At 40.4% G+C, this 22,899-nt stretch overlaps 1 protein-coding gene across 5 annotated transcripts; it reads left to right on the top strand.

The window, feature by feature from the left end:
• Window positions 1-3,885: 3,885 nt before the first annotated feature.
• On the top strand, window positions 3,886-22,693 carry Slitrk3 (SLIT and NTRK like family member 3). Of its 5 annotated transcripts, none has more exons than XR_010047654.1 (2): window positions 3,886-4,832; window positions 22,631-22,693. XR_010047654.1 is itself a non-coding variant. In XM_063249288.1 (2 exons), exon 2 carries the CDS (start codon window positions 10,427-10,429, stop codon window positions 13,364-13,366), a length of 2,940 nt encoding a protein of 979 aa, XP_063105358.1. In that variant the 5' UTR covers window positions 4,550-4,832; window positions 10,409-10,426; the 3' UTR covers window positions 13,367-17,925. The 5 variants fall into 5 exon arrangements, 4 of the variants coding, with proteins under 4 accessions (XP_063105358.1, XP_063105357.1, XP_023420712.1 ...); XM_063249288.1 differs by lacking the exon at window positions 22,631-22,693 and adding an exon at window positions 10,409-17,925 and having other exon boundaries at window positions 4,550-4,832; XM_063249287.1 differs by lacking the exons at window positions 3,886-4,832; window positions 22,631-22,693 and adding exons at window positions 5,028-5,763; window positions 10,409-17,925.
• The last annotated feature ends 206 nt before the right edge of the window (window positions 22,694-22,899 follow it).

Genomic DNA, 22,899 nt, shown 5'->3' with positions numbered 1-22,899 from the left:
TTAAAATAAATCTCATTTTAAAGTAGTCATTTCATATTTAAGTTTTCTAAAATTCAAAAAACATCTGAAAGTGGTGGCTATAGGATCCTGAATTCCAGGTTAGTCTGCAAAAAATCAAAATCAAATGAAGTAATATAAAAAGAATAGGGGTATAGTTCATTGGTAAAGCACCCGTAGGTTTGATCCCCAGTACCACACAAAAGAAAATCAAACGTCAAAAAAATTTGATTTACATTACTACAATACCTTTATGGTTACAAAATTAGTAGGTTACAAAGATGCATAAACTAATTTAAATATGTTCGCAAAAGAATTTCAGTGAAAACTAAAGCATTTTGGAAATTCAGAAATAACTTTCAAACACAATAAGGCTCTGAAATATTTTTTCACACTAATAAGATTCCATAGTTTCATAGCGTCAGTTGCCTGTGGCTGACTCCCCCTTCTTTTCTTATCCATGAAGAGGAACCTTTCAGAGTTTTCAGTGATACAAATCTGCCAGTGGTGTGCTGCAAGTTGGCACCAGTGAGGATTTCACTCTGCCAGGTCTTTGTGTAAATGTAACCCATACATTCTATATACGCTTTCTGTGAGTATAGTTAAGTTGAACGAGTAGAAAATTCCTTAGCTTATATTTTTAAACAAATTTCCTAAGGGTAAAATGCAGACAAATTAATGAAAAGCAAATTTTTCTGTCAGTTAAATTTGTCAAAATAAAATCAAGCTCCCTGAGGTGCCAAATCAGAGGTGATATTATAGCTCAACCTTGGTACGTACTTGTCAGGGGAGAATGAAGAGATCCCTTTAACAAATAATTACTGGCCAGGCTAGGTAACATTTCAAGTCCCTCTTAAACTGAGATTCTGTAATTCTATAAAATTGTTCCCTTTCTCACCTCTCATGGTATCATAAAATGTATTTATTTTAAAATAAAAAATCTTCCTTTATAACTACATCTGAAATCCTTCACCTCATTCCAGTACATATCCTCCATTCCATCCCATGTTACATCTATTTTAAAATTTCCTAATACATTATTCAACAATCGGTATGCTTCAACAAGTGCATTTGATTGATTTCTCCTCATCTTGGCCTTTCAAAATTATTTTCTCTTCTTTGTAATTTTAATCTTAGCATATACAATTTATGAATGCTAATAATTTTGGTAAGTCACTTTAAAAAATATAATAACTTTCTATGCTTAAACCAGTCTACAAAAAAACCAAGAAATTTCATCCTGAATAAACTCTGTATTAAAGTAGTTCAAGTAACCTGTGAGATTAAAGCTCTTGTACATCTCAAAAATAAATCAAGTCAATGTAGTTGATGCTTTTAAAGTATTCTGAAATCTTTTAGTGAAGCAGAACACAGAAGGTGAGGATCTTGTTGAGTATCATAAAACTCCTTCCCCATATTTGTAGTATGTTAGTTACAATGATATTACAACTGTCACCCGGCATTCAGTGTGATTCAGTAAAGCTAATAAAATGCTTTTGAGAAAAAAGTTATCAATTATTTTACACTTTGTCTGCATGACATACAACATTTCTGTGTATTTCACCTAAGCTGGTTGTGTTGGCAAACACTTGCACTAGCAGTGATCTGGGAGGCTGACACGGGAGGATTTCTAGCCCCAGTCCAGGCAATGTGGTGACTTAGTGAGTCCCTGTCTCAAAATAAAATAAAAACGACTGGAGATGTTGCTCAATTCAGAAGTCCTGAATTCAATCCTCACTACTGGAAAAAAATTTTTTTCATCAAAGGAGATACAAAAAAACTATACAAATATATATTTCTGTAATTATGCAGCCTCAGTTGACCAATTCTCTAAATTCTTTCACTAAATACTAACAGTCTCCCAACAGAAAATTAGAAACAGGTTTTCATACTGTTATTTACTTAATTGTATAAGTTGTATTTCCATGCTCTAAATTACTATATTTCCATTCTTTCAGTAATAGTACAAAAATGTTCATTAAATGAAGATGCAATTATGTTTCGCTGCTGATGAACTGTGTAAATTCTTGGATCAAAAAATTATTTAGGTTGGGAAAGGAAGACAATGACATAGACTTAACTTAGATATGCTGGCTACTTAAGCAGATAGATACAGAATGTAGACCACCTCAGTATATATGTTTTACATAATCATGGACGATCACAAGTAAAGTTTGGAACTTCCTTGAGTGACTATTCAACCTAACACAAGCAGTTCCCTAGATTTATTTCATTTAGTATAAAACATTTTAACAAATTTATTTATTTTATTCAAAACTTCGGAGTGGTATAAATGTGATAGACAGGGGAAAATATGTAAATTGCATTCATTTTAATATTATGGTTCCGCTTCGGAAAATGACAGAACAGCTAAGAGGAAACTGAAATATTGTAATACCTTTTAAACTTAAAAACAAATGTCTATCAGCAATACAGACCTTTTATTGCTAAACTGAAAATTATAAAATGTTATTTTATATTTTCTATATATATTATATATCATATGTCATCAGTAAGAACATTTGCTTAAATGAATGTTCTTTTTTGACATTGTGAGCAATATTTGATTAAATAAAACTATAGACATATAAATTAATGGCTTTGCAGAAAACACTAAACATCACAGCATGGAATAAAAGATCCATCACAATTACTTGCCCCACAATTTTTCTTTTTTTGGTCCGAAACACTTGTACTTGAAGTGCCTGCTCTCAACATTAAAAACACATTCTGGTATCAGTCTTTCATAGCTCCCCAGCACCTTCAAATTCCATAAACACCAACATGTGCTCTGACTATTAATTAACATATTTGGAGTTCGCTCATCAACAAATAACCTTGAAAATCAAACAAAGTGAAAATACTTCCCCAAAGTTAAAAATATTGAACTCTTTGGGGGTGATATTGCCTGGTTTCCTTCAGAGTTCCTGTAATATTCCCAACCTCAGGGCGAAAGGGGGCCTGTGTGTGATTTCACACTTCCCCACACAGAATGCGGTGTACTCAGGAATGATTTGCCTAAAATTGAGCAACCACCTAAAAGGCCGAAAGCATGTCTGTGACTCATCAGCCTCCTGGTGCTCATTTGTTTCTTCTAAACGTGACCAGTTTGTTATTAGGATAAACTCCTTTGGTAATCTTTACTGAGCATAAGGCTTTAAAACCCTATTCTGGAAATTTAGTGAGTAAAACACTATTATAAGTGTTCTTTCCACATCTATGTCTTCTCATATGTAAAATTCACATTGAAGATATTATTCTGAAAGAAAATACTGAAGAAAGGGTTGGAATTGATGCCAGTTGAACTGAAATACTGTTTTTAAAAAATATGTTTTGTTGTAATAGTACCTTTATCTGTTTCTAGGTCTTTGTAAATAATTTAGTAATTTTAATAATCTTAACTTGTGTATTTTGAAAAACAAGTTGAAACATTGTAAGTATACTATTCTAAATACATACTTCAGGCATATGACCAACAAGCTGCCACGCTGTTTCCCCCATAACGTCTGTGCGTGTGTGTGCCCGCGCGCGCGCGCGCCCATGTTGTAAAAAGTCCTCAAGCCCTGCTTCTCCCCGCGATCAACTCCACCCTTGTCTCTTTTAATGGGAATAACATGAAGAGCATATTAGCTGTCCATAGTATACAGTAGTGGCATAAATTATACAGAAAACAGAAAAATAAAGGCAAACTATCCTATCTCCAGGCCTGTTTCTCTTTTATCTAAGTTAAAAGAGAGAACTGTCTTTTGCAAGAGATAAGCTAGTGTCCCTTTGAAAGCTTTTTAAAATAGAGTTGTTCTTATTTTAGGTGTGCAACTGTACGTGGCCACATAACTTCATTTGTCTTGGACAATTAACTGCATTCAGTTCAGGAAGGAAGAAGAGACAGAGCTGCAACCCCAGGTGGCATCCTGTTCAGTTTGGGGGTCAGCGGAAGGTGGCCTTTTCCCCAGCACAGCTGCTGATGAAAGGGATCTGTTAGGAAGAACTGCGTTGGTTTATACTGCAGATTGAACCGAGTGTTAAACGACTGCATGAATACGACTGCAGTGGGGATGATGGTCGCCTCTTTAATGTGACAGTACTTTCATATAGGTGCAATCATTGTTCCCATGTCCTTATCTAATTCCTCACGAAGCGCTGGCTGGCGTCTCTCCAGGAAATGCCCCCACCTTCTCTTCTCCTAGTTTCCCCCTCCCAGTAAGTGTAAATAGGTGAGGAAACGTGTGCTCTTTCAAACTGTCACCCATGCTCGTGAAGACTGGGGTTACTGCAAATCACTTGGAATGATGGCTCCTCCAGGCGTTTGCAGTCTCGCCCACCGAGACGGCTCAGAAGATCCGAATTCGATCACATCCCTCACCCCCTCGCCACCCTCGCCAGTTTGGGGCTGTAATTTTCCAAACAATCACCTCTTATTTGCAAAAGTTAAAAATCAATCCATAGAAACAGAATGCTGACTTCCTGACACCGCTGCTCTTTGTAGAGCTGCCAGATTGTGACCCATAAAGAGAGAGAGAGAGAGAGAGAGAGAGAGAGAGAGAGAGAGAGAGAGACAATCAATTGCTTCCCGATCCCTGAGCAGGGATTCGCCCGCGATGCGCGGCGGGGACTGCGGCTGCTGATTTACACAGTTGGCGCGGAGGAGGGGCCGGTGCGGGGGGCCGAGCTGGCGGAGGCCCCGCGATGGGCTGATCTGGGGGCTCCCGAGCGCCGCTCCCTCGGTGAGCGATTTGGGGGCGGCCGATGGATTCGCGTTCGCGTTCCAGCCTTGCCTTTTCCTATACTGGTTCCTAACACCCGCCCCGGCGCTCCGGGTGGAGCAGCACACGTTGGTAAGTAACGTGTAATCCGCTTTTAGTTATTTCCTAGGCCATGAAAGTGGCACTTTTAGATCAGGTTAGTCGTAAAATACGCCTTCGCAGCCGCCGCCACCGAGAGCGTCTTTCTGACCTGAGAGCCCGGCGTCCCCTCCGGCGCCCAGCTCCCCCCTGCGCCTGCTGGCAGCCAGGGTGCCCAGCGGATCGCTCCACCTTCGCGCCGTGCCCGAGGTTTCTCAGCCGAGTGCAATTCGGCGTGCCCAGCTTGCTGTGTGTCCGTGCCCTCTCCCTCCCCCTGACCATTGCTGGACTCCAGATCCGTTCGCCCCCTTAAAGCCTCCTCTCCGCCTCTCTCCACCCCTTTCCTTCCCGTCTACACTCCATCCTCCATCCACCCCCCACTCCCACCCGTGCAAGGGGCAAAGAGCAAAGACACTCGGGAAAGGCCAGGGCCACTTCCATCTCTTCGCGCTGGAGGAGGCCTCGGGCAGCGGCTGCGCTGCAAGTGACAATCTTTGGGGAAGAGCGCAGCGCCAGAGAGCAGTCCCGGAAACCAGCCCGGAACGGCGGGGCTCGCCACCGAATCCAGCGCATCGAGGATCTCAGCCCGGCGATCACAGTCCTGGGACGATCCCGGAGCCTGCCTGTCCTCGGGGGTGTCCGGAGCGGTGGTCTTGGGCCACGTTCCCTGACATCGCCCTGCTAGGTGCGCACGCGGCTCTGGCTTTGGTATGCAAAGACCATCTCCCTGCAAGTCTCCAAGGTGGAATCCTTGAGAGGATTACAAGCGTGGTTCGGTAGCCTTTCCAAAAGTTGGTAACCGGAAGAGAAGAAGAAACCAAGGCTCTAGGATGAAGGGTGTTACTGAACCTCCCAGAGAGTTTGCCCCTCCCGCGGGCAGCGCCTGGAAGCAGCCTCCGCGGACCTGAGCGCTCTGCACTGCTAGGTACTGTCCCCCTCCTTTCCCACTTTGCCTAATTGAAATCAGTATTTGTTGAGTTGTAGGATGCGCACCTTAGAGCACACGGACTTTGGCCTCGGTGTCTGCTATACGTTCACAGGTGCTAGGGGTTGGTTGCATTTTTATTGGCTCAGTTAGTTTGAAGGAACGTGGTGGAAGGAGGGGTACTGGAGACTAACATACTCGCGGACCCCTTTTCGGGGGAGGACGAGGTAACTCCCCGCAAATAGGCCAGGCGGAGTGAAGGACCCCTCCCCCAGCGCATCGCGCTGTGGTACTGAACGAGATTGGAGGAAAACGGCTCGAGCTTTAAAGATTTTTTTTTTTTCATTGTTAAACGGATCCATTGCGTCTTTTGCTTGGCGACAGCAGATTAGAAAGGATCTTTAGGAGGCTCAGATCTGTTGAGAAAATGAATGATGCAGCATTTTAATTATTTGTTTCAGGGGAGATCGTTTTGCTTCCATATTGGAATATTTAATCTCAGATCTGGAGAGATTAGTGAGCTCCAATACCAGGCGGAGTGTTGGAAGGCCAGGTGGGAAGGGGGCATTCTGGGGAGAAAGAGCTTCTTGTCCTCTCTCTGGACAAACAAATGATGCGGATGCTGTCAGCTAGACACAGAAGATCCCGGGGGCCGGTGCCCTCTATTCGCTAACTTTTGGAACGCATTCTGTCCTCTGGCTATGCTATCTTGAGCAAAAGGAAAGGAAACTGTTGAAATAGCCTTTAAGAGATTGGCAAAGTACGGAATACATGGAGATGGTAGTTCAAGCAAGAACAGAGACTTTTATTTCGGAGCGGACCATTTACTGATACAGTGATGCTCAGGGCAGTCCCCGGGTTCCATCAAATCATGGATTCCCATAAGATCTGTGGAGCAGTCGCTGCATCCGCACGCTGGGGACTGAAGGTGCTGGGGTGGGGGTGGGGTGGAAGCTGTGTGTGTGTGTGTGTGTGTGTGTCTGTGTGTGTGTGTGTGTGTGTGTGTGTGTGTTGGGAGCAGTGGTGGGGATTGCTTTGGTTCTGAACTCAGGCAGCTAATGTGGATGAATTTGTTTCTGAGTTGAGACCCATCAGTCAGCAGCAGGGTGGGTCCGGACCGTTAAGGGTGGAGAATGTTAGAGAATCCTGACAGCCTCCGTGCAAGGTCCCTGATTACTGATTTCACTCTTAGCTACCTTGGGACAGTGGACACATGTGTAGTCCTTCTATGCGCAAAATAGCCTGTGAACCTCCTATGAGGTTTTGTTGAGTTAGGTGACTTCTAAATACCACAGTGGTAAGAAATTAAAACACAAGCCTTGCTTTTTTAAACATTTGGCTTTGTAAAAAGTGCTCCAAGGGAAAGCATCTCTACCTACTGACTTTGAGCCCGTAGACAACTGAGATTGAGTTCAGTTCTTTAACCTGCAAGTTTCCTTTCCACTACCTGTGTGTTAGTGTGTGTGCTGGGCAGTGGGAACCATGCATCTCCTACAGCAGCTCCAGATCACTTGGCTGCCACTTAGCTCTCCCCAGGTTTCCCACTAAGCTGCATTTCCTCCCAGCAGGTGATAGGACTGCCAACTGAGCATTTAAAAACTCCCTTTAGAGGGTTCTTGGAAACTATGGTCTGCCTGGCAGCTTTGCTCCACTACAACACCTTCCCTCAATCACCTTTAACCCAAGTAACAAAGAAAAGAGAAAAAAAGTAAGAAGATATTGATAAGAACAGAAAAGAAGCCCTGAAATACTGCCTCCTATTCCTAGGAGGTTTTTCCTGGTGGAAGAATGTGAAATGCACTTGGGTTGGTGCTCAAGTGGTCTGCCCTTCTTTCCAGAGCATTGACTTTTTGTTTTTTTTAAGGGTGGAAGAAAGTCATGATAAAAATAATATTTTATTCAAGGCTCTAGGTTGCAGCCCAACAAAAGAATTCCTGGTGCAAAGGGTTCGAAGCAAAATGCAGGAGACTCTCATCCAAGTAACTCAGGGCTGTCTGAGCTCCTATTTGGGACACCTAGGCAGATTGGCCTTCTCTCCTTGGGGGACCTGAATTTGTCTCTCATTCCAGGTTTTCAAAGACTTTCTCCTGAAAGGACAATTCTGAAGGATAGTTTTCAGCTCCACAACGCCAGCACTAGAGCAGCTTTGGGAACTAGACAAACCATCTCTACGGAGGCAGAGAGAGAGAGAGAGAGAGAGAGAGAGAGAGAGAGAGAGAGAGAGAGAGAGAGAAACACACCATCTTTCTTTCCCCACCAAAGGAATGCTGGAATGTTTCCCGCACTCCTGTCTCTTCCCCCTCTCTTTTTGTTTGCTATTTCTCCAATTTGTCATCTGCACTCTGCCATGTCTTCTCTTTCTTCCTCCTCCTCCTCCTCTTCTCTGTCTCTGTCTCTCTCACACACAGACACACATTTACACGCGCGCGCACACACACACCACTGTACAGTCAGGGCTTCCTAGTGCTCGCTCCCGACCCCATGCTAAGCGCGTTCCCCTGCTTGGAGCTCATTTTTGTGACGTGGAAAGCCGGATCCAGGGTTACAGCACATATTAAAAAAAAAAAAAGGCAGCGCGAGAGAAGTCCGAGATCCTGCACTGTGATCCAGCCTTCCTGCTTCCAGCCTTCCTCCCGCCCTTGCTCCAGGGGCCCAATGGGGTGCTGCCGGGACCCCAGTAGAGCAGCCTCCGAGGCGGCGGCGGCAGGCAGCGGAGGCAGCGGCCGCGAACCTGGAAGCCTGCTGCAGCCCCTCGCCCTCCCTCCCTGAGGACCGTGCCAAGCGGCAGCTCTGCATCCTAAAGAAGCCCATTGAGGAGCCCATTGCATTCCCAGCACGTCTCCAGCCTGCTTTCCCCCTCAGACCCCTTCCCCGCCCCCACCCCCTTGTGCTTCGGCCTCGGCAGGAGGGAGGGAGGGAAGAGGAACAAGAGAGAGTCCTCAAACTCCGGCCTCCTCCCCCTCCCAGGGCTTAGTGCTTAAAAATAAAAATCTGCAAATAGGTAAGTCACAGGCATCGGGAACCGATCCTGCCTAACTGCAGGGCTGTGGAAAACAGGAAAAATATTTAGGAAAAAAATGGTGAGGAAGAAAGAACTTAAGTAGATTTTAATATTTTATAAGCCAACGGGGAAGACATACTGCAATGTAGGCTCATCTCTCTCTCTCTCTCTCTCTCTCTCTCTCTCTCTCTCTCTCTCGTTTAATTGTTTCTAAAAATTGAGTATTGCACGCCTAAGGCAGATTTCTCTTTGCTTTCTCATGGTTTATTTTTTTCCTTACAGCTGTGTTCATTACATGCAAGTTCACTGCAAAGATAATTTTTTTCACTTTCCCTATAAATTATATCGCTGTATTTCAAGTTAAGAAATATATCCTCGGTGTGTATATATACTATGGGAAGAAAGTACATGTTTGAAACTCTGATTTGTTCTCATTGATTGAAATCAGCCATTCGATTTCGATTCATATTCTAGTGACTGAGAGAAGGCAATAGAATAAAGCTGTATTACAATTTATTTATAGACAGATTGTCATGTACTGATGATATTTGACAAGGAAAGAGAGCCGTAGAGGAAAGCTCTGTGTGGTTTCAGAATAGTGCACTGCATTCATGTTTTCTAATTGGAAAAGAATTTTTTTTTCTGACACATATTTCATGTGATAGATCATTTGTCAGCAGGTAAGGACTGAGGTTCCCACCCTCCCTTCCTTCCACCACCACCTGTAATCAGCCACAGCACTTTTAGCTTTTTAGGGTGCCTCAGTTGATTTTGAAAGCAGAGCAAACAATTTCAAACTAAGCTCTATGAGTGTTTAATTCAGACACTCCCAGGCTCAGCAACCTTTAGTTGTCACTATATTTAGCTATGAGGACTGCATGGGCATGTTCTTTTGAAGGACTAATCCTTCCTGAACACTTTAAATAGCCAAATGATAAAGCACATAGAAGTTATTTATTTAATTAAAGATGATGTCAATAATCAGTTCTTGTGCAAAAGGGGTTGGGGGTGTAGGCGGTTATTGTCTGTCCTATGTAACCAAGCACATTTGATAGTTTCTTAAAAGAAATTTCAAATTTTCTTGCCATGTCAGTATCTTAGGCATCTCGGCACAGGATATTGAGCAGTGGGTCCATACATTATCATTAATAACTGTGTGATAACTTTAGGATATGTCATATCTTTTTAATGGTTGAAGTGTATGATGGCAAGAACAGTTTTTTCTATCAGGGAATGAGATTCAGAACGCACATCTTTAAGGCTAAGAATTTTAAAAGCTAAACAAGTGCAATGACTAAATTATTGCCATTATTAGTGACTCTGCCTATGCTTAAAAGGTCGCACAGTATTCCAGTTCTGTTGTGTTCTGTGAGAGTGATGCAAGCTTTTGTTCATGTGATATGCCGTTTGCCAAGTATGGTTTGGTTCAGGAAACTGTCACTGCATGTTTCAATATTTCAAAGTCTCCTAAATTTAAAATATAGGGCACATTCTAAACATTAAGCATGTTGCTTGCTCATTTTGATTGTCAGTTTGATAATTGCTGAAGTCTTTATATCGCTCTTAAATAGCCCCAAATGTAGGAGTCAATTAAAATAGTACATGACTAAAAGCTAAAAATCTGCATCTTTATTTCTGTTGCAGTTTTGTAATCAACCAGGAATGATGAAACCTTCCATCGCTGAGATGCTTCACACAGGGAGGATGTTGTGGATAATTCTTCTAAGCACAATCGCTCTAGGATGGACTACCCCGATTCCCCTGATAGAGGACTCAGAGGAAATAGATGAGCCCTGTTTTGATCCATGCTACTGTGAAGTTAAAGAAAGCCTCTTTCATATACATTGCGACAGCAAAGGATTTACAAATATTAGTCAGATTACTGAATTTTGGTCAAGACCTTTTAAACTGTATCTGCAGAGGAATTCAATGAGGAAATTATACACCAACAGTTTTCTTCATTTGAATAACGCTGTGTCCATTAACCTTGGGAACAATGCTTTGCAGGACATTCAAATGGGAGCTTTCAATGGTCTTAAAATCTTAAAGAGGCTGTACCTACATGAGAATAAACTAGACGTCTTCAGGAATGACACTTTCCTTGGCTTGGAAAGTCTGGAATATCTACAAGCAGATTACAACGTCATTAAACGTATTGAGAGTGGAGCCTTTCGGAACCTAAGTAAATTGAGAGTTCTGATTTTAAATGATAATCTTATCCCCATGCTTCCCACAAATTTATTTAAGGCTGTCTCTTTAACCCACTTGGACTTACGGGGAAACAGGTTAAAGGTTCTTTTTTACCGAGGAATGCTAGATCACATTGGTAGAAGCCTGATGGAGCTCCAGCTAGAAGAAAACCCCTGGAACTGTACCTGTGAGATTGTGCAATTGAAGAGCTGGCTGGAACGCATTCCTTACACTGCCCTGGTGGGTGACATCACCTGCGAGACTCCTTTCCATTTCCATGGAAAGGACCTGCGAGAAATCAAGAAGACGGAGCTCTGCCCCTTGCTGTCTGACTCTGAGGTGGAGGCCAGTTTGGGGATTCCTCACTTGTCCTCAAGCAAGGAGAACGCATGGCCAACCAAACCTTCCTCCATGCTGTCCTCTGTCCATTTTACCGCTTCTTCTGTTGAATACAAGTCCTCAAACAAACAGCCCAAACCCACCAAACAACCCCGGACACCACGACCACCCTCCACATCCCAGGCTTTATACCCTGGTCCAAATCAACCTCCCATTGCTCCTTACCAGACCAGACCACCAATCCCCATCATATGCCCTACTGGGTGTACCTGTAATTTGCACATTAATGACCTTGGCTTGACTGTCAACTGCAAAGAGCGAGGATTTAACAACATTTCTGAACTTCTTCCGAGGCCACTGAATGCCAAAAAACTGTACCTGAGTAGCAATCTGATTCAGAAGATATACCGTTCTGATTTTTGGAATTTTTCTTCTTTGGATCTCTTGCATCTGGGGAACAACCGCATTTCCTATGTCCAGGACGGGGCCTTCATCAACCTGCCCAACCTAAAAAGTCTGTTTCTCAACGGCAATGACATAGAGAAGCTGACCCCCGGCATGTTCCGGGGACTGCAGAGCTTGCATTACTTGTACTTTGAGTTCAACGTGATCCGGGAGATCCAGCCCGCCGCCTTCAGCCTCATGCCCAACTTGAAGCTGCTGTTCCTCAACAACAACCTGCTGAGGACTCTGCCCACAGACGCCTTCGCGGGCACCTCCCTGGCTCGGCTCAACCTGAGAAAGAACTACTTCCTCTACCTTCCCGTGGCCGGCGTGCTGGAACACTTGAACGCCATTGTGCAGATAGACCTCAACGAGAATCCCTGGGACTGCACTTGTGACCTGGTCCCCTTCAAGCAGTGGATCGAGACCATCAGCTCCGTCAGCGTGGTGGGAGATGTGCTCTGTAGGAGTCCCGAGAACCTCACGCACCGGGACGTGCGCACCATCGAGCTGGAAGTGTTATGTCCCGAGATGATGCACGTTGCACCAGCCGGCGCATCCCCGGCCCAGCCTGGAGAGCCTTACGGGGCTGGGGGCCCGACGGGCGTGCCACCTTATGAACTGTCTCCGCCTGGGGGTCCTGTGCCACTTTCGGTGCTGATTCTCAGCCTGCTGGTCCTGTTCTTTTCCGCAGTCTTTGTGGCCGCAGGTCTCTTCGCCTACGTGCTCCGCCGCCGCCGGAAGAAGCTGCCCTTTAGGAGCAAGCGGCAGGAAGGCGTGGACCTCACGGGCATCCAGATGCAGTGCCACCGGCTGTTTGAGGACGGGGCGGGGGCCGGGGCCGGGGGCGGAGGCCGGCAGGCCCTCTCCTCCCCCGAGAAGGCTCCGCCCGTGGGTCACGTGTACGAGTACATCCCGCATCCGGTCACCCAGATGTGCAACAACCCCATCTACAAGCCCCGGGAGGAGGAGGAGGCGGTGTCCACCGCGGCGGTGCAGGACGCGGGCGGCGCGGACCGGGGCGGCCCCGGGACGCAGCCTCCAGGCCTGGCCGAGGTGCTCCTAGGCGGCGAGCAGTTTGCAGAGAGCGCCAAGGAGGCCCACAGCAACTACCGGACCTTGCTGGAAAAGGAGAAGGAGTGGGCCCTGGCCGTGTCCAGCTCCCAGCTCAACACCATAGTGACGGTGAATCACCACCACCCGCACCTGCACCACGCTGCCGTGGGTGGGGTGCCGGGGGGAGTTGGGGGTGCTGGGGGAGACTTGGCTGGGTTCCGACACCATGAGAAGAACGGTGGGGTGGTGCTGTTCCCCCCGGGGGGAGGCTGTGGTGGTGGCAGTATGCTCCTCGACCGTGAGAGGCCACAGCCAGCTCCCTGCACGGTAGGATTTGTGGACTGTCTTTATGGCACTGTGCCCAAATTAAAGGAACTCCATGTCCACCCCCCTGGCATGCAATACCCAGACTTGCAGCAGGATGCCAGGCTCAAAGAAACCCTTCTCTTCTCAGCTGGAAAGGGCTTCACAGACCACCAAACCCAAAAAAGTGATTACCTCGAGTTAAGGGCCAAACTTCAAACAAAACCTGATTACCTCGAAGTCCTGGAAAAAACATCATATAGGTTCTAACAGAAAGAAGAAAATAAATTAGTACTTTTTTTTTTTCCAAAAGAAAAAGAAAGTAAAAGAAATCTATCCCTTGTTCCTTATACATTTGTCCCGATATCTCCGTGCTCACAATCTTCCCTGCCCTAAACAGAATCGAAACCGCATGATAACTAGAGAATTCAGATGTATGCTCTGCCCTCTCAGATGTGGTTTGGAGGAAGGGCCATACTCAGATCATTAATCAATGAAGTGCCTTCGCAGACTTTTGCCAGCAAATGTTATCATTATTTTTTATACTGAAACTTGAGACTTTGACTGTGCCATGTGTAAGGTATACTGAGGATCGTTGTATTGATCCTGATTAAGTAAAATTCAATGTGTCTTTTTATTTTTAGTAACTTTTTTCCCCCCCTTAAATGTAGTTTTGTTTGAAAAGGAGGGAGGGGAATTGGCGTTTGGGGCTCTTTCCTCTCCCCATCATGGCACAGTTTCTGTACATGTATTAACAATGCAGTTTGCTGCATGCCTGAAAACTGCAAGACGGGGAGGGAGGGGCGGGTCTTGCTCGAATGTTCTCACTCAATCTCTCGTCTGTCTCACACAGTCTTATATGCAAACCATGAGTCCCTGCATACAGTTAGGTTTCTAGACCTGCCGTTGTTGCAACATACACACACACACACACACACACACACACACACACTCACACACACGCCACTCCCCTGCAGCCCAATCAGCTTAGTTCGGGTTTGATCCATTTCTCTCCTCTCCATGTCTTCACCTGCTCGTCACTCCTAGTTGTACAGCTCATAGTGTCTCTCCTAGGACCCTGGGGAAAGTCAGATTGGAGGCTGGATCCTACCGAAGCAAAGGCCTGGTGGTTTAACAGGTGGAAACACATGTAGGTATAAGCACCCTCTTCGTGACACTTCATCCTGATGCCAAGATTTTTTGGGGAACATCTGCACTTTCTTATATATATATATATAAATATAAATATAAATAATAATAAAAATAAAAAAGCAACTGGGTATATATCACTAACAGCTTTGTAGGAAGCACTTTTAATGTTTTCTCTCACACACAAAGATTCAAAAGAAATGTGCATATATTTATTCTGTAATTTCAGTGATTATAAATTGTAAAGGTAATGTTTAATCATTGTATAGTGATTATGCGTCTGGTATAGCTTTCCTAATAAAAAGATTTTGAAAATCATAATACATTATATATAGAGGATACAAAGCTTGAAACCTAAGCTTCAGCTATGCCATGCCTTTTGTGCTCCCATTTAAAAGTAATTATTTCTTTTATTTGTTATACAGAAAGCTAATTTATTAACAAGTTTGATTCACTGTGATATCGATAAATTGTACAATCCCTACTCCATAGCAGGATATAATTGGGACTTAACAATGTTTGAGTTATAGTTCATTTCTTTTTCTTGGACTGTGAATTTCAATTTTTTAGTACCCCAACAAAGCACTGTTTCTTAGGCATGATGCAATTGGAAGAAAATAAAGCAACTAGATTTCTACTATAGGATTATTCAGAGGAAGGCAATCAAAGATCCGTGCATCTTAAGATAGTGAATAACATACAGAAAATAGTGAACTTGCTATCTTTGAAAGATATGCACTAAAATTATCTAACACCAACACTTCGCCCCATCCACACATATGTGACACAATCAGAACCAATGCAGCCAGTGTGACTGTCAGAATACCAATGTCTGTGAAAGCTGTCTCTAATATTTAGCCACTGTTTCTGCCAATCACTGACAGCAAAGACCCCAGTGATGTTTGAATTTAAAACACAGAATACTAAATGAGTGTTACTTTCTGTATGACATTTAAGTGATCTGGAAAAAGTTAACTTGACAATAACTCAAGTTACTTTGCATTTAGCTGTGTGTGAAACCAAAGAAAACTGGATTTTAGGATGCCAGCATCTTGATAAAAAAAAGAATCGGTTTTGAGGCAGGTATGTATCTTGGTAGGCCAGTAGAGGGCAGCAGAGCTCCAGCGATCCATGAATTTGGGAGCTGCAGAATTGCGCAGTGAGGCGGTGTTTTCTGCCAGTGTTTCCTCCAGTTGCTCTTAGTGGAAATTATCATTACGTATTGAATGTAATTCATCATAAGTCACTGATGCCTTACATCACATTTTTCCCACAGAAAGAAATAAGGCCAGCGGTTTTTAAAGCTAGATGTTGATAAAGCATTAAGACACTGTATTAAAGAAAAAAGAAAAATCCTTAAGAATATCTAGCACTCATATAACCCTTGATTAATCACATATAACGATCATCATAGGAATGCATCAAAATTAAATATACAAATATAACAACAAAAGACCGACTTTTCAGGGATATCTTGCATTTGATATGTTGTGTCTATAGCTTTTACCCTTTACTTGAATATTTTAGTTTATTTAGGGGGAAAATCCATGGACATAATTGACTTACTTTATGGAAAATACTAAGATGAAGTTAGTCTTCTTCAAGACCGTCAGGCCCACAATTAAATATGGTGTTCTTCTTCCCTTTTGCTCTTTTTTGTTTTTATTTTTTGAGACAGGGTTTCACTATGCAGTTCAGTCTGGTCTTGAACTTGCCATGATCCTCCTGCCTCAGGGATTATGAGCATGAGCCACCACACAGTTTATCTTCTTTTTATTTATTTATTTATTATTTTTATTTAATCTTCTTTTTATTTCTAATTTCACCGAAGGTCGTCTGTTTTCTAGTGGTCTCACTTTCCTCCTTCGCAATCATCTCTCTTGTTTGCTGATTTTTTTAAGGCACAGAAAGCCTTGAAAACTCTCAACTACAGTTATCATATTTCCATTCCCCTTCATCAAATATTTCAGTGAATAGTAGAAAGTACACCTAAATCTCAAATACAAATCTAGATATTTCTGATATTAATAATCTCTTCTTTAATAACCATGCACACGTCGAAAACATTTTATATTAAAAGAATCAGGTTGAAAATCCATAATAACCCTGGTGCTTTTGACATTTGAAAAATAAGTCTACATAAACCATATCCAATTATAATATCCCTGGTAATTATGTTTTTTATTTATCAAGTACAGAAACTAAGACTATATTGTCTTAAATGCAAGTAGTAATGAGGAATACATTTATTCCCCTTGTGAAAATAAATTTACATGAGAAAGGAATTTTTTATTCAAGATGACGATTTTTTGCTTTTATGGATTTCTCTACATCCTGGTTAAGCCACTTATTTCAATTTGCATTAAGATTACTTCAGTTAGCTTTAATTTGTAATGCTAGATATGTTTTCTGTTCTCATGGATATTAATACAGCTACAGATTAGAATCTGTTTTACATTTTTTTTTTTTTTGGTCTAAAATACTTTTTTGAAGAATAGATAATTCATTTCATAGCAATGGTCAGCTAGTGAAGCAGACCAAGATTTGACAGATATTTGCTATTATCCATTCTTATTTTTACCACTGATTACAGTAATATTTGGAAATAATAAACACTGTAATGTCTCATGAGCCATCATATTATTAGTAAAAAATAATTGAAAGTAAACATCTAGTTTAATTCAGCAACAGATTAAACACATTACACATCGTTCTATGGTATAATTTGTGTGGGTGCTTTTATATTTTTATTTTAAAACATTACTTCATTTACTTGCAAAATATTTTTTAAAGAAGGATGATGAATATCATAATTTAATAAAAATTAAGAGGGAATCAAAAGGAAAATTTAATGACTGAGTTTGAACAATTGTTTTCTTTTGTTTTTCTCTTTTCTACCTTCTTGGAATTTTAGATCTAAACTCTTGCTATGTGAAAAGAACCATATTTGTGTTTCAGATTATGGAAACTCATAATGTAGTCTTAAAACAGAAAGACTTTTTAACTAATGTTTTAGCACATTATTTGATTCATTTATTGTAAATTCCTTAGTTGTACAGGCTATCCTTTTGCAAATTATTGTTTAAGTCAGTATTTGTTGTACTTTGTCAAATGGCTAGGACAAGGGAAATATTAATGAAATATTTTACAAGATAATAAGACGTATGACTATGAAATAAGTCAAGATTATTGTGAGAAAAAAATGGTAGCTAAAAAAACCCATCTTCAGTGATTTGATTTACTTTAATTTGAACTTAGATATTTATGAATATTTAGCTCAAAATTCTCACCTCTGAAAATTCAGGTGGACAGAACACAAACACCATTAATTCACCCTAAAAATGTTATATTTAACATATTACAGGTCTTTTAAAGGTAATAGGAGCAATAACACATGTGTAATTGGGCAATCATGTGTGTGTATATATATAAATAGCACTATTATATATGTATATACCTTGTATATACATGTATATAGTTTATATATGCTGAATTATATGTAAATTATGCATTTTTCTTATATGTGTAATAATTTTAGTTTTATGCATTTATTTTTCTTGCATCTGTTTTGCCACCATCCAAGTGAAGCTGGATGTGATGTCTTCATTTTCTGAATACTTACATGTAAAAAGTAAAACTGTAATTAATATTTCTGAATTTAAAAGGTATTTTATCTTCCATTTTGTTTTGTTTTGTTATTTAAATCCTAGAAGACAAATTTCACTTAAGTTGTGATACATCTTAAGTTAAATCCTTAAGGTAAAGGAACTAATTTCTTACAAATATGCAACCTAAATTAAGCGAGAAACGAATGCTTCTTTTTTTGATTTTTCTACTTCTAGAATAAATTTTACAGGTGAAAATAATTTTAGTACCTTTATTAATTAGACAAAGCTTTATAATTTACCTAGGTATGTAGAAAAACTGCTATCTGGAATAGAAGACTGAGTCCAGACATTCATCATCACAGTTTAAGTCTCAACATGAATCCTTAATAATAATAATGGAAGTAACAGAGAGGACCATTTCTAGTGTGATTATGCAGAATCTAAATTGAAGATTTTTTTCTACCAAGACATCACATGTACATCAGGGCTACTAGTTGTGGAGAGACAAATTACAGCCCGTTTAGTCTTGATAATATGTTTTCTTAAAAAATTTATATCAGGGGTTTAGCTCAGTGGCCTAAATGCCTGCTTGGCACATGCAAGGTCGTGAGTTCGATCCCTGAGACACACACACACATACACACACACTTATTTGTTTGTTTATTGGGAAGTGTATTATTCTCTTTCTACTTTTAAATGCATCATTTCTGAGTGATTTTATAATTCTAATAGAAAATAATGCCTGTGATATTCTTCACTGACACATACCCCACAAAGAAAATAATACTTGTGGGATTCGTCATAGATAAACAGAAAACACCGCACTAGTCACAGGAACATTTTGGCTCTAAGATGCAGCCAAGAGGAGCAGCCTGTGGGGAAGAGGGAAGGGAACGGGAATGCCTGTGGTACACTTCACAGTGCATTTCTGATTTGATGCAATACCGATATGTTCTTAAATATTAAAACGTAATTAACGTCACAAAAAGGTTTTCTTCATTACCACCTAGTAAGGCCAAGCATGCTTACTTACCTTAAAATGTTTTTAGAATGCTTTGCCCACATGAGAACAATGAATTGATAGTTTGCAATATAATCAGCTGTATCAAAACCAAACGAGTCTCATCAAAAGCTATGTGATAATGACCAGATTAAAAAAAAAAAACAAACAAACTCTCACACTTTCAATGAAATCCTAATTTTTTTTTTTAATCATGAAAGGCAGATTACCAAAACTTTGCTCTGTTGACACATTTTAGTTTGGGATTTATTTGAAGGGACACTATAATGATGCTTGGGACCTTCAAAATCCAAACAAAACCCCCTTAACCTGCGTGGGGATGGTAAAGTTGTCTACTGACACAAATGAGCGCCTGCCTGACCATCTTTGTCTGGAAGAGAAGCAAGGCCTGTTCCCTTCCCTGTCCCCACAGGCTGCTCCTCCTGACTGCCTCTCAGTGCCAAGATGCTCAGTGACAAGCCGCGTGTTTGCTGGGCTCCAGGTCAGTGCCAAGGTAAGACCAGAGATTGATGCGAGTCCCCACATTCAGTGACAAAATATCCAATTCATTTATCTTTCCACGTAAGCTGAGAAAATAATTCCATGTACTTCCTCTAATTTTGAAATTATTTGTTAAATCTGGAGAAAAATCAGAATTCAATAATAAAGCAAGAGGCACTATTGAAAATCAAAAAAGAATTAGCAAATATCTTAAAAATATGGAACCTATCTTTTTTTTTTTTTTTTTTTTTTTTTTGTCTTTTTCATTTTTATCGGTACCAGGGATCAAACTCACTACTGCCTGCTTGCAAGGCAGGCGCTTATGTCGCTGAGCTAAATCCCCAGCCCCCTAGAACCTATCTTTAAAATCTTACCACTTTGTATTCCTGCCTCTGAAATGACCTTTATTTTTGTTGCGGCATGTAAAATATTGGTTAACTAAAATTAAGATATCAATCTCCTTTTACTAAAATCTACACACTTTCCCTTTTTTTTAAAATAAAATTTTAACAAATTTTATTAAAAAACAGTATAAGGGTACAAGTAATACAAAATTTAAAAAAAAAAAAAAGTAAGAGATCGCTAGTTAATAGATCACACATTGTCCTCTTAGAAATAGTTGTTCAAGTTACAAAATTAAAGCATACAAAGTGGACATTCAAACAGGGAGACTGCAAACAGTTCTGTTCAATGATCCAACCAAAACTTAGTAATATGATCATCTGTCTTACACACCTAAACATACTTGCAGTTGTATCCTTTAGAGCACTTTCTTTCCTCTCTTTTTTACAATAACAATTACACATGTTGGGACTTTTCCCTTTTTCTGACTACTCACATGCTGTTTTACCACTTAGGACGCTGGTGAAAAGATTTATTATTAAAGGCTGGTTTTTTGGTCTATGGTAGTTAATTTTCTAATAAAAAGCAGTTTATCAAATATGCAAACTATGAACCATAATGTCTAATGAGGTAAATCTGAATTGAATATTTGACATGGAGTCACCAGTGAGCACCCACCCACACACTCGCGCTGTCCTTTATCCGCACCACTTTGAGTTGTTGCTTGACAGTCCTTTTCCACTCTTCCAGGTTACAGTAAGAGAAAGGCAGAAATAGAAAATGTTAATTCTAGGTGTAAAGTCATCAGTCAGTGGAAAAGCCAGTCCTATAAATCTTTCACTTTCTCTTCAGGAAACCTGAACAGAAAGAGCAGTGAAAGGAGAAGGGACAGGAATGAAACTGTCCGCTCTTTTTCAAAATGGTTTGCGAAAAAGCTAATGGAGAACGTTTGAACTAGTTTCCATGGTAACTTTTATGTTTGGAATTAATAAATTTACTTTTATTTTTTATTTTAAAGAGAAAAAACAAAAATAAAGAAGCAAACAAACAAAAACAACTGGAAAAGCAAAATGATGACGACCACAACAACAAAGACAATAAAAAAGCAATGGCGGTGTAGGGTTCCATGTTCACCTTCTGTTGTTCTGTGTTTGCAAGAGCTGGAGGCCCACAGCAAGCTTACTGTGTCTTTCAATATGGCTTTGAGCCATGTCAGTTCCTGACTATTATACTCCCTGGATAGGTCATGAAAAGTTACAAATAACTAAACCAACTACAAAGAAAAAAGTTTAATGAAAAACAAATCACTAGGGATAATCCGATCAACCAGTGTAGGACATTTACCATGACTTTTGGTAACAGTCTGTAAAGTGACTTGTCTTTTTCTTTAATGTTTAAATTAGTTTCTTTTCTGTACAAATGATAAATCCTCAGTTAATTTTGGATCACTTTAATGTAACTTTTTCGTGAGTTTCGTAGCAGAATTCATTTAAGGTACACAACTCAGTTATTTACTTAACAAGAAAATATTTATTTTAAATGACTGTAATTCATCATGTAGAGCTATGATATTTCAGAGCTATGATATTTCAGAGCCATATATATACATATATATGGGTATAAATGGAATATATGTATTTAACAATTTTATTAGCTATAAAATTTTACAGCTAATAAGTATATATGGGTATAAGTGGAATATATGTGTTTACCAATTTTTATTAGCTGTAAATTTTTGTCCCCTATTTGTGTCTACAACAAGAATTTAGCAGTGTAATTTATATTGAAATTGTTTCTTCTTTTGGATCATATAGTTTTCTCTCTGTAAACATGCATAAGTGATGCTGAACACTGCTCATATGTATTATGTATAATTTATATATACACATGTCATTTACTAATCTCTACCAAATAAGTATAATTTACACAATACATTACTGCATAAGCACCTTTTTTAAAAAAAAAGCTTTAAAGTACGAAGGTGACAAGGACCTATTGTGGAATCTTGAGGAGATAATGAGTCGAGATATTAACTGATCCAGATGTGAGTTGGTCAGTTATCTCTCATTAACTTGAAAACAAACAGTTCTGAAATGCTCAATTCATCCTTCTCACTTTATTAAAAAAGTCACTCACTTTAGACATCATTGTGTTTCAGTTCAGAAAAGAGGGGTTGGAGAAGGATTCCGAGGAACTTAGCAGTGACCTGTACTCTATGTAAACTGAACTGCAGTGTCTGAAGCACAGCTTCAATCTTATTTCCACTGTAAAAGACCTTGCAGAATAGTGCAAAGAAATGTTGCACACAGAAAATGGAGAGGAAAGATCGTGTGTAATCAGCTAGGAAAGTGATTGGAGTAACTCTGATAACACTCACATTAGATGCCACATTTGAGAACTCCTTTTTTTTAGTGTTTTTAGCCACAACTAAGCAAATAACTTCATTTTTTCATGTCCATGGTTTTATACAGGACTGTGGCATTAAATTATTTTGTGAAAAGACATCTCTCCTAAGAATTCAAATTCAGTTTCAAATTTTCATCATGCAGTACATCTTTTTTGACACTGTAACTAAAATCTGATAATTTTCTCAAGTACTAATACACACTGTTTATATTGATTTGGGTGTGTTGGTATATTTTACCATGAGTGTATCTTTCTTCACTTTCTCTATGTGTGTCAAAACACTGGCTTTTAAATTATACAGTAAGATTTTGAGAACAGGCCATCTTCAAGGTCTTTATGGCTCAGTTTCTACCTAGGACTGTATTTTACATGGTCATGGGCAAGTCATTTCTGAGCAAGCATTTCAGTTTCATGGATCACATCTTGGTCCTAGAAGAGCCACTATTATCTGTCTTGGTAAAAACAAGCATTAGATAAACACTTGTGGAATAAACTAATGAATGCTTTTAAACTATGTGTGCCATACAGGTTCTTTTGGAAGCTGAGATTCCTTTGGGAAGTAATCTAGAAAAAATATTACGAAAAACGGAGGTGAGTGTTCAGGAGAGATGGAAATGCTGTGACAGAATGGGAAGTGTGATAACTGCTTTTCTTTTTCTTGAATTTCCTTATTAGTGACATACACACTGGACTCAAGCAAATAAGACTGTGTACAATTAGTGACCCTCCAGGGAGAAACTGGTAAAAAAGAAAGAAAACCAAAAGAAAAGAAAGAGCTGTTGTAGTTAGGTCTTCTT

Source organism: Cavia porcellus, unplaced genomic scaffold, assembly GCF_034190915.1.
Source record: "Cavia porcellus strain 051 isolate PalLab524CR breed Dunkin Hartley unplaced genomic scaffold, mCavPor4.1 scaffold_5, whole genome shotgun sequence".
In the NCBI taxonomy this organism is placed as follows: domain Eukaryota; kingdom Metazoa; phylum Chordata; class Mammalia; order Rodentia; family Caviidae; genus Cavia; species Cavia porcellus.
The sequence above is the reverse complement of the archived record's forward strand: the minus strand, read 5'-3'. Positions and strand labels throughout refer to the sequence as shown.